Source organism: Molothrus aeneus, chromosome 14, assembly GCF_037042795.1.
Source record: "Molothrus aeneus isolate 106 chromosome 14, BPBGC_Maene_1.0, whole genome shotgun sequence".
Classification (NCBI taxonomy): domain Eukaryota; kingdom Metazoa; phylum Chordata; class Aves; order Passeriformes; family Icteridae; genus Molothrus; species Molothrus aeneus.
The window spans coordinates 14799244-14817292 of NC_089659.1; the positions used below are offsets into that span (position 1 = coordinate 14799244).

Below are 18049 nucleotides of genomic sequence, written 5' to 3' on the forward strand. Positions count from 1 at the left end.
TTAATGGTTCCAGTAATGACCCATTTTGCACCACGAGAAACAAAGCCCTGATTGTGATAAGAATAAAGGGAAATATCTCCTGCAGAGAATCCAGGGTTATGTTTATCTAATCTTTGAAAAAAGAAAGGAGTCATAAAAGGTTTAATAAAAAATACTGAGCGTCTTTAAAGGAAGTTTTCAAATGCTTTCTGGTCTCTGACAGCTCATTTTGACAGAAATTGATTGTGATAAAGAATTATGAATCAGATAGCAGGGAAATTAAATTAAGCTGATTATTATCTTGTCAGATACACACATTATGTCATGTTCATTGCTTTAGACTTTTGCAAAATGATTGTTTCATTCAGGTTTAATAAATTTAGGACATCCTAAGCAATACACACAGGCATGGCTGTAAAACATCTTTATTTTTAGACATTTCAATTTTATTTTGATATTTTTATTTATTTATATTTTGTTTTATTATTTTATATAATTAGCATAGGTATATAATTCTCTAGATTGTTTGGATTATTAAATACGCATGTTTAGATTAAAAATATGCAATATGAAATATTTTATTCTCTGAAATCCCCCTTGTATTTAGGTAAGGCTCTGTGCTGAGTCTGGATCTGGCAGCTCCTTATGGTGACTGGCACCATTGGAAGACCTTGGAAAGCTTTCCCAAAACCTGGATCCTGCAGCCCCTTTGATTTTCCCTTTTGAACCGTGTCATGCAGCTGATCCAGGCTGAGTTCCCTAATAAAGAGCAGCAAAGGGAAGCAGGAGCCTGGGAGACTCTCTCAGTGCATCTTCTCCCAGTGAAAGCAGCTCCACTGGCACGTGAAATTAGTTACAGATTGCTCACGTGGGGCCTTTCCCTCAAGGAATGGTAATGAAGGGAGCTGCTTCCGAAACAAGCAAGGCCACTGACCCTACTCGGGGTTCCACTGGAAAAATACTGCTTGAAACAAGAAAGTTGGGAGCCAAGTGCTGTTGGGAGCTCAAAGCAGCCTGAGCAAGAGGGGAAGGCAGAATTGCAGAGAAAATCCTGAAATTGAAGTCAATCTATCATCAAACCAAAGCTCATCAAAGCTCTGATAAAAAAAAGTTTACCACTAAAATCCATTTCCATCAGTGCATAGTGAGTGCTTCCTTATGTATAAAACAGAAAAATGATCACAGGTCAAAAGCAGAATGACAACAGCTAAAAACACCCAAAATTTAACTGAAAATGAAATTTAAACCCAAGTTTTAAGCACAAGGTTACCCACTATCCTCCTCACTCCTAACAGATCTGAGAGACCTAAATTACCCCAGAGGCAGCAAAGGATGTTTAAGAGTATTTAGTGCAGACTGCCCCATTCAGCTGATGGCCCTGTGGATGTGCTGCCCAGCTGGATTTTGGGATCAAAGCCCCGGCACAGGCACATCCTACAGCGGGTGGATACTGCCCAAACAAAGGTTCCACGGGACACACTGCCCCCTGAACCAACCTTTCCTTTAACTGCTCCAGCCAGTCATTTCTGCAGCATCCAGAAAAGCAAAGCCTCAGGTGCCCTCTGCTGGCTTTTGAACGACTGAACAGAAATGTTAAAATCGAAGATTTTTAGGTGAGGGATAGCCAAGCCCAGTCCCACACTCAAACCCACACCATCTCCTTGCCAGTTTTTCCAGTGGTCCCTTGTTCTGTGTGTAAGAACAGAAAACCCTCAGAGATGTTTAAGCACGGGGCTCTCTCCATATCAGACTAAACATTTTTAAACACCCCAGAAAATTAGAGCTTATATTGTTATACTTAACATTAATTACTCCCCAGTTGTCCCAAATCTCTCTCAGTAGTACCCACTTTATTTTCTTCTTCTTTTCCCCCCATAAAGATCGAATTTTCTGGATGCCTTCCCACAGGAAAGACATCCCATGTGCTTGTCCATCCATGTGGAGAGACCTGTAGCAGCCACACAACCTGCACACACACCCAGAATGAGTTGTCTGTACAATTTTATTTTCCACCTGCAATTACATTTACAAATTGTCCCATACAAGTAAAGCAGTTTTCAAAGTGAACTCAATCAGAGCTACAAAAATTATTCTCTTCTCTATACACGGCACCAGCTTCAGAATTTATGTCTATACACAACTGCTGATTATGTTTAACAAAAATTCACTATTTTTTGGCTCCAAGGATCTCCACAAAGGCAACTTGATAAGTTTTATCCTGTTGCAATCATGACATCAAAGTTCTTGTTTTTGTTTTGCTTCCCTCTCCTTTCATCTGAAGCTTTGCATGGCTTTGTTTTGGAATTCTAATGAAGACAAAGCTACCACAAACCAGCAGTTTTAGAAACAGAGGATAAAATGCTGAGCAAAACCATCCAGCAACATTTCAAGCAATGTTTCACTTTAGATGCGCCTGCTCATCAGCAGAAATATTGAAATTTTAGCTGGTTCCAGAAAAGCACAAACAAGTGATTTAACATGAAATGAACTTTACAAACAGTCAACTTACAGAGACAAAACAAGGTCGGAGTGAGGAGCCAGAGCTGCTCAAGGAAGAGAAATGTTTTGGGGAGCCTGAAGGGAGGAAGAATGAAACTCAAATATTGCTTTAAGAGTAACTTTCAGCTTTAAGCATTTCCAAATCCCATGAGAAAAATGCATGTATTTAAAATATAACTTCAACCTTTCTGGATGCAGCTCCCAGCCACGAGTGAAAGCATTTCCCCAGGAGAGGGCAGGAGTTCTGTACACAGGAGCTGCCAGCCCCAAATCCTGGCACGGCTGAAATACACAGCAGCTCCTGGAGTGGAGTCAGCAGGGCAAAACTGGCCAGTCTCAAACACCTATTTCTGCCTAAGCCTCTTAGCACCACAGTCCCCCAGACATAACCTTAATTATGTCAGTCAAACCTTTGTATTTGTTAATTCCTTTCAAGAGACAACACTGGAAATCTGTGCTGGTTCTGGAGTTCGCCAGCCTGGGATAAGATCAAAACTCCACAACAATCAATAAAATAATGAAGCTTATTTAACCTTTCTGTTGCAGCAGTCTCACTCCTAGTCTATTTTTAAATCCCTCCAAGGCTCACAGCAAGGCAACAGACTGGGAAAATCAACCATGTGGGAGCTCAGAATTGCTGTCTGACCCTCAACTAATTCCAGAATGGCCCAAAGCAGCCTAACAGCAGCATCATTTTTAACATTAAAAGAAGCCAGACACAGTAGCTGAAGCTGTCTGCTTTCAGACACTGAACCCTGAGCAGTTCATGGACAGCTCTGAGTAAACTCTGGTGTGGAGTGATTCCACAGCAGGAAGCTTCCAGCACTCTCATGATATGAAGTAACTGAATATTAAAAAGCTGAAGGAAGTCCAGCAAGGCAAAGGCACACACACAGTCACCCCAGCTGGGTAACTGGGTTGCATAGATACACCATGACCATGGTTACAATGTCCAGAAGCAGCCAGGGAAGAAAATGAAGGAAAAAGTCCCTTTCCAGGATGATTTAGTAATCATTTGAAGGAATCATAGCCAGGCTACAGCTGTCAATACGTGATTTTTAAACATATTCCAATTTCTCCTGTTTACAGGAGGAACACTCAAGGTGTTTACATTTTTTAAAAATATCACTTTCTTTCTAACAAGTGAAAAGATCCCATTTTAAACTCATGGTTTTAGTTCAGCTGCCAGCGTGAGAGAATCCCACAACATTTCAGGTTGTTTTGTCTATCTGATTTTCCTTATTTTTACAGTAACCTTGATTACTTCAGTACATAACATCCTGCTCAACCCTCAGAGTGAGCTGGGTAACACATTCAAAGTAACATCTGAAACTGCTCTGAAACCTTTGATCATTCTTGCACATTTTCACTGAAAAAATCCTTCTTGAATAAAAAAGTGAGTTTTTACTTTTTCCTTAAACAATTCCCTAACACTGGAAAACCCAAGTGGCCCTGAACACCAGGCAATTAGGAACCAATTCCAAGCCTGGTGCTCTACACCTTCCCTCACCCCTACAAAGACAAAAAATAAAAATGAGACCAAAAATTGAGGAAGAGAATTTTAACGTCACTGTTTTGACAACACATCACAAGTGGTCTCAGGTACAAATTTCAACAACCATTTCTTATTTTACAACTGCAACAAGAGTTTGAAGCTACTGAGAGCAGCCAGACTCTCTTACTATGCAGAAATATAAAGAGATTGCTAAAATTAGCTCCTCCATACAACCAGAATATTAAAAACAATGGGATGTTATCTGCAGAGAGCAACAGACCTGGCAAAGAGTCCAAAAATATATTTTATTCCTCCTGCACTGAAGTGATGCCACCATACAAGTCCCCAGTTATATGAAATCAGCTTTTGGTAACTTATTTTTAAACTAAACTGTTAATTTCAGCACATTTATCCTAAATTTTAAAGACTAAAAAACTCAAAGTCCACTTATTTGCTTCAACAAGCGCATTTTCCAGGAGGTCCATGCTGTCCATCCCTGCGTGTTCCAGGAGTTTGGCTCTGTAGGAAAATGATCTACAACAATGATCTGAACTGATACATCAGTTCTCCAACCAGAAACAGTTCTCATAATTTAAAAAAATCACTTCATAATTTAAAATATATCTCACTGACACTCTGCTTTGCTTGGAACTAGAATATATCACCATTAGTAGCTGACTTAGAACATCAACTTGAATTTGTGAAAAAAGCTTGCAAAAAATAGATCAACTTCCAAATGTACAGAAAAGGACATCAGAGCTGATATTTTTGGGTCACTTAATGTATTTTAGAAAGAGTAGCAAGCTGGGAGTGAAGTACCCTATATTACAAGTATTCAAACACCTAAGCTGGACTCTTTTACACCTCGAGTGTAGTGCAGGGTTAGTTCCAGACAGGGAATTTGGAAGCAGGTCCAAAGAACTGCAGCTCTGCTCAGTTAGACTTGATCACGTAGGCGGGCCAGTCTCTGTGACAGCTCATCCTGCACAGTTGGAAAACAAAAAGGGAAAACCAACCATCAGCAACAGGAAAAGCAGCTTTTGCCACCTCATGTCCAGCTGATGAGAAATTCTCTCATGGCTTAACAAGATTTGCTTAAGATCTCAAGCATGGCTGTGAGGGAAGAGTTTCAGAACACAAAATTAAGCAGAGAAAGAATTGTTTCAAAGAATGGGGAATATTTGATAGGACAAGGGGGCTGAAATCCTTCCCTGGCAGGGTGGGGAGGGCCTGGCACAGGGTGCCCAGAGAAGCTGTGGCTGCCCCATCCCTGGGAGTGTCCAAGGCCAGGTTGGATGGGGTTTGGAGCAACCTGGGATAGTGGAAGGTGTCCCTGCCCATGGCAGGGGTGGCACTGGGTGAGTTTTAAGGCTCCCTCCCTTTAACATTCAACAAGTGTATTGTTAAAATTACTTTGACAGCAAGACTTTTAACCACACAGTTTCCTTAGAAGAGCTGAAATAGAATTTAGCAATTTAGCTTTTTGTTTTGACTGAGTGAAGCATCAATTCTCACATCCCATTTCTCCAGAAAACATTGACCTCACTGAAATCCAACATTTACCTGCTCTGCTGAGGCCACGCTTGTAGCAACTGAACCTGTCTGTCCTTGAGGTAGTTCCATGTTCAGATCAAGGCTAAGAGGAGAAAACAGAGCAAAGACCAAGTCAGGCACGGGTGGATCAAGGGGGCAGCACAATATCTGACAGCAGAGGAATAATGAGACAGCACCCCCTGAACACTCCAGAGTTACACATGCTGGTGAGTAATTTTGACTCACTACCAGGACAAGTCAGGTATGTCCAGAGGTAAAAGGAAAATTGTGTTTTTTCTCTGCTTCCAAGAGACAGCTTATAAAACAAGGGTATTTGACCTTAGATATAATCAGCAAGGACTGTGGGAATCAAGATTTATTCTAAAGAAATAGAAATTTCACCTACCCTGCTTCATCTGCCATTTCCTGCAGGAGCATGTCCACTTGGTTCTAAAGGAAAACAAAATGGATTGCTGCATTTGGAGTTTCTGACAACCTCTTGTTAGATTTTCAGAGAACAGGAATTATTTTAACAAAACTGATTTAAAGGTAAATGCTTTTGGCAGAATAGTTTTGTCCTTAACCACTCGAAGGTATGAACTCAAAAATAAGGAGCAGAGGTGCTCAGCAGTTAAAATTACATTAATTGAATTCTGCATTGTAAATAATGCTTCTACAGAATTCAACTTATCTGTAAAAAAACCCAAACATATACCTTAGTGTTTCAAGTGCTGTTAATGAACAGTTTAGACACACAATCTAAGATCACCTTGCTAAAATATATTTTATCATTCTTACTTGTGGCGTTGTTAATGTCGTAGTGTTGCTCATTGTGTCTTCCATCTGTTGTGTCTGAACATCCAGTGTCTCAAACTGATGCTCAAATTTGTCCATTAGTGCAGATATCTATGAAAAATATGAATCAAATCACTTATCATCAGATAAAAGAAAAAATATATCTTAACTGGAAAACTCTTGATTGAATTTCCCTTTCTAAAAACTTGTGCCTGTTGTCCCTTCTGCTTTTGATGTCAGCTCCAAGAAAATTAAGTCTATTTACCTTTTCCAAGTTCATGCTCTTCAAGGTGGCATCCATGGACTTCACCACCCCTGCCATCGACTTTGTAACCTGAAACAAGGGGAAAGATATTATTCCCTAAAACAAGGGGAAAAAGAGCAGTTTAGGAACAAATCCTTCTATGTGGGGGTGGGGAGGCCTGGAATGGATTTCCCAGTGAAGCTGTGGCTGCCCCTGGATCCCTGGAAGCATCCAAGGCCAGGCTGGGCAGAGCTTGGAGCAGCCTGGGATAGTGGAAGGCGTCCCTGCCTAAGGCAGGAGGTGGCACTGGATGGCTTTAAGGTCCCTTCCAACCCAAATTATTCTGGGACTCTGGTATTTCCTACCCAGCTCTCTTATCTCTGTTCACAGAGCTTTGACAGTACCAAATAGGAGGGAACATCCTATAGCCATCTGGAATGTCATATTTTAAATAGCTCCTACCATTCCCAGGTCTAGAAATTAACTCAGCCACTTGAAATACACATTCTGAGGCAAAATTCACTAAAAACAAGCTTTATATGGCATTCATTTCTGTAGACTTGAGACCTGTCACTGTTAAGGGATACATTTGGTCCACGGTTACAATAAACTTTCAAGGTGAAGAGCAATAAATCAGTTTACCTTAAACAAATATCTATTGGAATCACAACTCCTACCTCATGACTTCACTTTGAAGGGGAGAAGTACCTTTGTGAAATAATCCAAAGAGCAGCTGCCAGAGGAATTCCAGCAGCCGATTTACTCTTGGCTACCTCCAAAACCGAAACTGAAAGCTCCCAGCTGGCTGCAGCCGGGATGAAGCCACTGCAGAGAAGATGAGAGGTGTCCTCCTCGCCCCTGCAGGAGGGGGAGGGCCTCACCTTGCCCATGGTGACAGCAGTCTGGACCCTGGCAGCCACGGCGTCCACGCGGGCGCTCATGCGCAGGAAGTTGATGGCCTGGTTCTTCTGGCGGATGGCGTTCTCGGCGTGGATCCGCGCCACCTCCATGTTCCCCTTCTGGATGGCCTTGGCAAAGAGGGACACAAAAGGAAAAGCCTTTTACCCTTCCCTGCTCCTGGACATAGGGTGTCTGTGCAGTCTGTTTTGGCTTTGAAAGAAGCATTAATTAGTCACTGTATCTTTTTCTATTAAAAACGTAAACAAATCGCTCCCTCCTCCCACAACAGATCACAAACATTTCCAAGATGAGAACTCCTAACTTCTTTCCAAGGAAGGCATTGGAAAGAATGCACTTCAAATAGACAGTTTTGCACAGCTACTGAAACACAATTTCTGTTCCTGAAAACAGTTTCAGTCTCAAGACACAAACACAGGCACAGGTGGTACAGCTGTTTCTCATGGGAAAAAACACATCAAATCAACTCAGTCTCTCTCTTCACCGCTTCAAGGACTCAAAAGCTGTTTTGAAGTTCCTCTCCACAAGCCCATTTAATACAAGCTGATAAACATGAAGTGGTTTAAACTCTGAGAATGACAGTCTCTACCAAAGCACATACAAGACACTCCTCTAGGGAAGCAAATGCCATGAGCCATCCATGAGGATTTATCCTCACGTTTATTAATAAACACAGCAATATTTATAGTCACATATTTTGAATCACAAACATTGATCACATGATTACGAGCATGCACACCAGGGAAATGACACAACACCAGATATCCTCCTGCCCTAAGAGGCAAGCAACAGATCAAAAAACTTGGTTCAGACTTACCTTCTTAATTTTAGCTTTCTCAGCCTTTTCTTCTTTGTCGCATTTTTTGGAGTTTCTGTTGAGCTCCTTTGCAGCAAACTTCAAGTTAAACAGGTGTTCTGCAGTGCAAGTTAAGGGACTAAACCTATTTCAGAGTGATAAATACAACCACCAAACACCCCCCAAGAGAAGATGAGAGTGGTTCTCTGCTGGTTACTTTCACTCCCACACCAGAAGCCTGCGACTCCCACTGAAATGATGTGGTTTCCTGACCTGCCTGGAACCTCTCCATCCAAAAAACCCCAAAACCACTGAAGAACACAACAAATGAACTGTGTAACAGCAAAGTGGCTCAGCTGGCCACGGCCAGCTACAACCCAGCAGGATCCTGGATTTAAATTGTTCTTCCAGCTCCTTCCCAGCCCTGGGTCATGTGAGTGATCCCAGGCTCCCTGACAGCTTCATCATCTGACTTTTGGGCAGAGAGTAGTCCAGTCAGGAAGAGAAACTTTAAAAACAAAAGTTCAACTGCTGAAACTGAAAGCTCCAAGAAAACAGTAAGACAAGCCTTCGGAGTGATTTGGAATGACTGCACTAAACTGTTACTGACAGAGAACAGAGTGTGTGCTGTAAAAATAACAACCAGAAACACTTTCCTAAAATACTGCTGATGAAAGCTTCCAAATAATATCAGTCCTTTTCAAACAATATGTAAGTAAAAAGCTTTGTAGGTTTCTTTCCTGCCACCTGTGGTATCCTAAGAGGAAGATCCCAGCAGGTTCTAAGATGATTACCAATTAAGTGGAAACACAAAGTTAAACATTATGAGTACTTGAGGTTTCTTCAATACTTCAAGCACATAAATTATTCCAGAGCTGTTTTCTGCTTTAAAGTCCAGCCATTTCTCTTATTCTGACAGCAACCTGGAGACATTAGGAATGTCTTTTGTTATCCTATAAACATCACAGGCAGGCTACAAACAGGTAACACATGTGACTTTGGATAGGGTATCTACTAATGTAGCTACCAAAACCAGAGCAGTTTATTTTGAAATAACTTCCTCAGTTACTCAGCTAGAGAATTTACCTGACATTAAACCAGCTCACCCATCCCTGAGGAGCACATTCCTGCTCCTCCCTTCAAATGTCTTTCTCAACGTGCCACAAACCAAGGGGAACCCAACTTCCACCTCAGGCTGTGACTCACAGTCAGCTGCTCCAGCAATCCCTACCAGGACAACCGGCAATGCCAGCACTGCCTGCACATTCCAACCACACTGAGACCACAGCAATCCACACTGAGACCTCTGGGATCTGTAAGTTTTCTGCCCCTGCATGTCAGGATGGTTTTATACATATAAAGTTTCAGTCAGCTCACACGGGGCTCTGCATGTAAATTCTTTCCAAGAGCAGGAAGCACAGCTGACGTGGTGGCTGTCTGGGGACAGCCCAGCTGACATCACTCCAGTTTACACACATGTATGCTGTCCCTGCTGTCCCATCTATACTATTTTTAGTATAAATTGTGTTTTCTGCCTCAGGAACTGGGCTGTCCCTCCAACCACCACATCCCTGTCTCCTCCTCCTCACTCCCAGCCCAGGCTGCCTCATCACAGCTTGGGAAGAGACACCGAACTTCCCACCCACTTCCTTGTCCCTTCAGGGTGGAAAAATCACAGCATCACTGAGTAACTGAGGTTACCAGGGATCTCTGGAGATCACCCGGTCCAATCCCCAGAAAACACCTGGAGCAGGTGACCCAGGAACGTGTCCAGGTGGCTTTGGGATTTCCCCAGGCAGGGACTCCACATCCCCATGGCAGCTGTTCCAGTGCTCTGCTCCCTCCACGGAAATAAGTTCTTCCTCGCGTTGAGGTGGAACGCTTGGTTTTTAGTTTATGATCACTGCTTCTCATCGTGGTGCTGGGCACCACTGAGCAGAACCTGGCACCATCCTCTGACACCCCCTGGAGATACTGGTATGGAATATGAGATCGCTTCTCGTTTTTCTCCTCTTTAGAAGAGAATTCCGAGGTTGAGCGATCTCAGCCCCTGCCGGTGTCACACCCAGCCCTCCCGCTGCTGCCCCTCGGTCCCCGCGACCACCGCCATGCGGGGGATTCGCCCCCTCGTTCCCCGCGCCCCGGGGGCTCCTCCCGGCGGGGAGGCCTCGCTCGCCACCGCCACCGCCACCTCCCCCGGCCCAGCCCGGCCCGTCCCCCCGCGGTCCCGCCCGAGGATACTCTCCATGTTGGACATGCTGGCGGCCCCGGGGGGAGCGGCGCGGCTCCGGACCGGGCTGGGGCAGCGCTGGGCCCGGGGCGGCGGCGGCTCCGGCGGCTCCGGGTTCCGGCCCCGTGACGAGCCGGGGCGGGGCCGCGCCTGCGGCTTTGGGCTGGGAGGGAGCGGGGAGCTCCTCCCGGCCCTCCCCTACTGTGGGCCGGAGCACACCCATAGGTTGGGGTGTTTCGGATTGCAGCCGGCCTGGCTGTGGACGCTTCAGGGATGGGGGAGCCTGAGCTTTCCTGCGAAATCTATTCCAGGGCCTCACCACCCTCACAGGGAAGAATTCCCTCCTAATATTGAATCTAAATGACAGAATATCCTGAGTTGGAAGGGATCCACAAAGATCACCAGTTCTGCTCCTGGCCCTGCACAGACACCTCAGCAATTCCACCCTGTGCATCCCGGGGAGTGTTGTCCAAACCCTCCTGGAGCTCTCGCAGCCTTGGGGCCATGCCCTGGGAGCCTGAGCAGTGCCTGACACCCTCTGGGGACAGAACCTTTCCCTGATCTCCAGCCTGACCCTGGCACAGCTCCAGCTGTTCCCTGGGTCCTGTCCCTGTCACCACAGAGATCAGCACCAGCACCTGCCCCTCTGCCTTCCCTCACGACTGAGTTGCAACTTCGCTGAGTGTCCCCTCAGTCTCCAGCTGAACAAACCAAGTGCCCTCAGCTGCTCCTCAAGGCACTTCACCATCTTCATGTCCCCTCCTTTGGACATCTCTCCTTCAGTTTGAATCCATCCCCCAGCTGCGCCGTCTCTCCAGGCCCTTGTAAATAGCAGTGTCTCTTCATCTTTCTTCAGCTCCTTCAAGTACTGGAAGGCCACAATTAAGTCACCCCAAAGCTTCTCCACAGTGGACAGACACCCCCATCTCTCCCGGCTTTTCTCCAGAGCAGAGCTGCCCCATCCCCTCTAATCATTTGTGGCCTCCTCTGGACTGGCTCCAGCAGCTCCACATCCTTCTGGATCCCGGGGCTGGAGGCAGCTCTGCAGGGCAGGATCCCCCCTGTCCTGCTGCCCACACTGGGATGAGCCCAGGACTTGGGGGCTGGGGGCTGGGCCGTGTCCAGCCTCTCAGCCACCAGGATCTATATTTAACAATATTTTCTGCTGAGGTTTCTCAGACAAGACCTGCCAGAGGAGTGATGCATCTGTGCTGGCAGTTCTTCCCAGGTGAAATGCCTGCAGGAGTTGTGGATACGGTAATAATGCAGGAGAACTTGTGGCAAACGAACTGCGAAGAGTGTGGCAGAAGACACTTGAGCAAAGCCAGTAACTAATTATTCTTGCTGGTGTCTCAAGAGTCTGAATTTATAGTGATAAAGATCAGTCCTGGCTGTGAAAGCTTTGAAACTGAACTGGTGACACCACAGCAGTGACAGACTCCTTGTGTGTAATAGGAGAGGTCTGCAGGAAGGACCTTTTTATCCAGGAGATGGGAAAAGATGAGATTTTCTGCATCTGATAATTCTCAGTATCACCAGTTCACAGAAGTGTTATTATCTATGGTTTTAAACCACATCTTGGGAGGGCTGCAAGAGAGATTTAACATATTTAATAGTTCTCTCTTTAAAAGAGTCTGTTCCTGCTTGGACAACCATCCTGGGTTCAGCCTCCTGGAAGCTTGCACTGTAATCCTCATGAGTAATAGTTCTTTAAATGAATAAGGTTTTCCAGGGTCAGAAGCGGACTCTAGATCATTGAATATCCACCTCTTTTTTCTCTAATATTCCTGGAACTCTCTCATTAGGACATGATTTGGAGGTGGCAGTGATATTAGATAGGAAGTATTAGAGTGATCATCTACTCTGAAAAAAATGATTCATTTCAGTGCTGTCAAAGAGAAGTGAACCTGGCCTAATTACTCACAACAGTGTTAGAGACCAAAGCAGCAAAACCTGCTCAGAAACAGGAGCATGCAATGTTCCACCTCAATTAAACCTGGAGAAGCATCAATCAGTGTCACACAGGTGTCACAGGAGGAAACACACTGAGCTGCAGCTTTCTCAGAGCTGCTCAGGACATTAGCTCACAAATTCCAACTGAAATCTCTCCTTCTTTATGACTGTTGAGGAAATATCCTGATGGTATACCTTAAAAAGCTACCTGAGTTAAAAAAGAAATAAATGTTATTGGTTTGGGGTTTTTTCCTGACAATCATCGCTGAATTTTCATTATTAAAAAAATCTTCAAATTTGGAAGAAACACATTACCAAGCAATTATGTTCAGCAACCTGAATTAAATATGTTACCTCCTGTGGGTCAGGTGTAGAGACACACCAAGATGTTGGCACAGATTGCAGTGAAACCTATGTAATTTAATAATTTAGAAATATTTTCATTATAATAACAGCTGGAAGCATAGGAGGGTGCCTCCTGAGCTGTGCTTTGAGTGCAGAGTGAGGCTTTGCTCACGGGAGCTCAGTGCCCAGACCCTCCAGCCTCTCTCACCCAGGAGAAAAAGAACAACTTTGACATTGGAATCCCTGTTTTTTGACATCTGAGTCACCAATGGTTAGGTGGAAATAAAGCTGTTGATTAATCCCTGATCTCTTGGTAGAGACCTTCTGCCTCTAAAATGAGGATTTTGCTGTATCTCAGGTTTTGAAAGGTGAAGGTGCCGTTGGTGGCTTTTTTCAGCCAATAAAATTGTAAATAAATTGGTTTACCTTCAAACAATCATGGGTGTCCAGTACTGCTCATTAGACTAAAATCACCTTGCACAGACATGATTTCTGAACAGTTCCCTCCTGCATTTTTCATTTCAATTCTTGGTAAGTCCATTTTAGAGCCCCAGCCATTTTGCACTAAGGTACCAACTCTCAATTCTCAAATCTCTTCCAAAAGCAGCAATTTCAAGTCTGCCTCCTGCTTCCTCCCCTCCTACACATCCTCCGCCTCATCTTGGATGCAGCAAATATTTATTTTTCCTTAGATTTTATTGAGTTGTGAATTATATGTTGCTCCCTCCGTAGCACTTTGGAGAAATAAAACTGACAAAGTGAGCTGCACAAGAAGATGAGCTAGGGAAGAAGCAAACTGAAAATATTTAAAAAATCAGAATTATTAAATAAAAGTGCTGAAAACTCAGCGGAATTGAGTTTCCAGGCATGATGGGGGTGTATGGATTTGCCAGTTTAACGAGTGCACTTACAGGTGGTGATGGTGTTTAGGGCAGGAAGGAGGTGATGAGGTGGAAAACCTTCATTACATGAAATTTTCCTTCTCTGCCTGTGGTGTTTTAGCTCAGTCTTTCTCTTTCTTTTACTCTGCCTCCATCATGTTCTTTTTAATCTCTTTTTTTCCCTTTTCTGTGTGTTTTCACACAGGAATTGACCAACCCAGGATTTGTTAAATGTAATGAGCTTTTCAGTGCAGTGTGTTACAGACATTTGGCATTTCCTTCATGCCTCTCAGCCAAGCCCACAGGAATACCCTTCATGTTTTGCAAGAGGGAACAAAAGTACATTTTCTTTTCATGGTACCTGAGTTCTCATATTGCATAAACCTCCCAAACAGTGGCTCTTTCTATAAAATGTCATTTTTGAAATGCATCCAAACCTAAATATAACTTTGCCATTAGGTATAAAGGCCACAAACACAGCTTGATTCTTATTCTTGTGATGATCAAATCCTTTAATTTTGACGTAGTGATGATTTTCCTCTGCTCAATGAGATTCTCACCATGTGCAATGGTTACAGGCCCAAGCCAAGTGAGCTCATGAGAGCTGGCTTGTGAACTGTGACACCAAGAGCGATGAGGATCAATTTTAATCACAATAATTGATCTGGTCCCTTAGTCACTCCCGGTGTCAGTCACGCATGAGGCGCAAGAGGCAGCAAATGTTAAATAGGAATTCAGGGGGTAGAACACCAGAACGAGCAAATCCAGGTGTGATGCAGCACTGCTGAGAACTCTGACCCTGCAAGAACACTTGTCATTAAAATGAAGGTTTTTTTAGGGGATGCAAATAAATGCAATACAAGGATTGGACTCACATTGTATTTTAAAGTCTACATACAGCAAAAAGAAATTAAGGTGGTAAAGACACTGGGGGATGTGGGATCTTGGCTGCATCTCTGAGGCAGAAGCAGTTGGCCATGGGAGGAGGGATGATGTTATCCCTTGGGATGAGCCAGGCAGCTTGGATGGAGCAGCGCTGGCACTGGGACCTGCACACGTTGCCCACTGGCTGCTTTGCTTTTCTACCTGCAGCAGATTCCCCACAGAAGGAGGGCTCTGCAGTTCAGAATTACTGATGGTCCAAAGTGCTGGTGACTCACCAGATTTCCACTGCAGGTGGTTGGCAACGGCACGAGCCCGGTTCAAAGAGGGAACGGCAAATCAGCCCTGGCTCTGCAGGAGAGAGATGATGGCAAAATACAGCTCTGCCCACTGTCTGGATAAACAGGGGTGTTCTGGTGGCTGTAAAAGGCCTGCTGATCCTGACAGTGTTTGTACCACACATTGCATGGCTACTTCCCTAAATGAGCATTTCCATGGCTTGCTAAAATCACTGCAAGTATAAGGTAACCATAAAACCATGGAGTGGTTTGGATTGGAAGGGACCTTAAACCCCTTCCCCACCCCATCCCCTGCCATGGGCAGGGACACCTTCCATTATCCCAGGTTGCCCCAAGTCCTGCCCAACCTGGCCTTGGCCACTTCCAGGGAGGCTCCCAGTCCTGCCCAAGTTGTCCTTGGCCGCTTCCAGGGATGGGGCAGCCACAGCTGCTCTGGGCAACTGAATGTTGTTGTTTTGTTCAGCACTGAATTCCTGGTTGTTTTTTCACTGAGACGCTCCTGTAATAGTTCCACCTAAAAAACACCGCTGAAAGTGGACAAAACTGAGTTTCTGTTCCACAGAAAATTCACCCAAAATTGTTTTCATTTAGAATGCATACCAGAAATTATGTGATTTTCCAGGAAAGCAGAGTCCAATAATTAATGTTTTAGAAAAAAAAAAAAACTCATTTTCTGATTTTATTTTTAAATTTTAGTTGTGGGATTTTTTGGGGTTTTTTGGTTTTTTTTTTTTTGGTTTGGTGGTTTTGGTTTTTTTGGGGGGGTTGTTTTTTTTTTTATTCACTTTCCTCTTAGTCATATTCCGTGTTTTTTAAACATCATTGCCTTTAAGACCTTCTGGCTGTCCTTTGAAATGTTGCCATCTCCTTCAAAGTTTCATGGCAAGAAAACTTCTTCCACCATGGGCATTATTTATCTGAAGCAGCAGAGGGATTTCTCCTGTGTCTTTGTAGAACAATGAAGACAAACAGGACTGTAAAGCCAAGATGAACTGTTTAGGAATTCAGAACAAACCTGCCAGGATCTGAAAGGCAGCAACCAGAGGGCATGAAAGTATCAGTTCAATAAAACCATTTAATTCTCCAATAGCAGCATTAATAATCTGATCCTCCACCTCTGACATCCCCCAGATTGTGTCATTTTCAGAAAAATTGGTGTAAATCTAAGTTAGGTCTTTTTAAAAGCCAGTAGGACAGGGAAAACCAAAGGGCTCTACATCACTGGGCTCAATTATTTTTACTACTAAGTTTTTTTCTCTATTCCATTACCATGAATGTCCTGAATAAGCTTCATTTCCAGCTTATCTCTGCCAGGAGCACTGGCACAACCTTCTACTGAGCTGTGCTGGTTGTGTTCTGCAATGGTTTGTGGATGTTCAATTTAAAATAGGGACGTAAGGTTTCACTCAAAATAGATTGAGGAGAACAAACTGCTAGTTCTGAAAAAGATTTGAATGTTTATTTTTTCCCCCAAAAATGCTTTCTGTCTGTTCTTAAATAGATTAATATTTAGCCTTTGAAAATACTCTGTCAACCACTGAGCAAATGAGAAGCCTGGGACAGATTTAAGGAGAAAATTAAACTTAGTTAATGTGACAGGGAAGTGATTTTTCTTCTCGAAAAAGACTGGTGAAAAGAAGCAGTTAAAAGAACCAGCATGAAGATAAAAAAATTCAAAATTATTTATTTTTAAAAATTAACCTCCTTTCAATAATAAATCAGTACAGCAGCCAGGAATGGCTCTGCCACTACTTTGGATTGTATAGCTGTGGTTAAACTGAGCCTAGCCTTGGAGGAAGACAAGGGCCTCCAAAAGCCCAGAGACTTCAAAAGCTTTTATGTGGGATCGCAATTTTTTTTTTTCAAGTTAAAACAGTGTTTTTATGTCCTTGCTTTACCTTTTGTTGCATTTTATTTTGGGGCATTTAAGAAATAATCCTCCAGAATACTTTTAGGGCTTTTCCCTCTTTTGTCCCCAGCTGAAATCATGTGACAGGGAACCTCCAGCAGCCTTCGTGACTGCTCTGTGCTCCAGGGACTCAGATTTCTGCTGCCAGGGCTGTCTGTGCTGTGCCGAGTGTTTCAAACACGTTTTCTCAGTGATGATCAAAACAAATCCTTCCTCTCAGTGCAGCATTTATCAGAGTTGTTGATTCTCTGAAGGAATCGCTCAGCACTTGTCATTCTTTGGGATTGCTGCAATATTGCACAACTCAGTAAACAATAATACCGAGCTCTACTGCAGCTCTTTTCACACAAAGCCCGTGAAACTGTTCCTTGTATTGTAGCACATGAATCCCACTGCGGAGCCTGGCTGCTTCTCCCTTCACCATCCCATCCAGGCTGCCCAAAGCCGTCCCCGCTTTGCAAATGTGCGAACCGCTCCTGCTGCTGCGCTGCCCGGTGACTCAGCGCTGCTGCCGTCACGCTGAGGTCAGCCCCAGCTGCAGCTCTGGCCTCGGGCTTGGCACGGAACAGTCGCTGGGACACCGCTGCCACCAGGGCTGTGCCCCCGCTGGGACACACAGGTCCGCCCTGTGCCCCCGCTGCACGGGAAGGGCCGTCCCGCCTCCTTTCCCTGCGGGTCCGGGTCGATGGTGAGAGTAACAGTGGATTTGTCTTTACGAACAAGCTGGTAGATAAAACTGGCACTGGGAGATAAAAGAAACGATGGGAGGCATTCCACTGATTGATGAATGGAAAAAGATATTTGCTTTTACAAATAAACTGCAGGTTTGCTGATGAACGGAATTAGACATTGAAAGATGAAAGAAACAATGGGGAAGAAAAACCCCTACATTCTGTAAGAATTAAAAAATAAAAGGGAGGGTTATACATTAGAGGGAAATCTTCGGTATCAGGTGTATTGGGAAGTTTGTACCTCTCAAGTACCTCAGAAATGGGGAAAGAGAGAAGGGAAATGTGGCTGGGAAATTGGGATAAAAAGGAGGCTGCATCCTCCAAAAATTTGAGAGATCCCGAGGGAATGCCCCGTGGCCTCTCCCTTTATTCGAATAAAGCCAGAAAGGACTCCTCTGTCTCCTTTTTGGACATAAACCTCTGGTGTTTGTGGATTAATTTTCCTGACAATGGGAAGTTGGATCTGAGTCAGCAGTGCCCTGACAGCCAGGAGGGACATTCCTGTCCTGGGGGACACAGGGCAAGGGAGGGGATTGTCCCACTCTGCTCTGCACTGGGGC

The 18049-nt window shown here is 44.3% G+C and overlaps 1 protein-coding gene across 1 annotated transcript; it reads right to left on the reverse strand.

The window, feature by feature from the left end:
• Positions 1-1963: 1963 nt before the first annotated feature.
• Positions 1964-10609, reverse strand: CHMP1B (charged multivesicular body protein 1B). Its single transcript, XM_066559560.1, has 8 exons — positions 10501-10609; positions 8281-8378; positions 7427-7573; positions 6567-6635; positions 6305-6412; positions 5913-5956; positions 5537-5609; positions 1964-4955 (listed from the first exon to the last, which is right to left on the reverse strand). The coding sequence occupies exons 1-8, from the start codon at positions 10514-10516 to the stop codon at positions 4911-4913; spliced, it is 600 nt and encodes a 199-aa protein (XP_066415657.1). The 5' UTR covers positions 10517-10609; the 3' UTR covers positions 1964-4910.
• Between the last annotated feature and the right edge of the window lie 7440 nt (positions 10610-18049).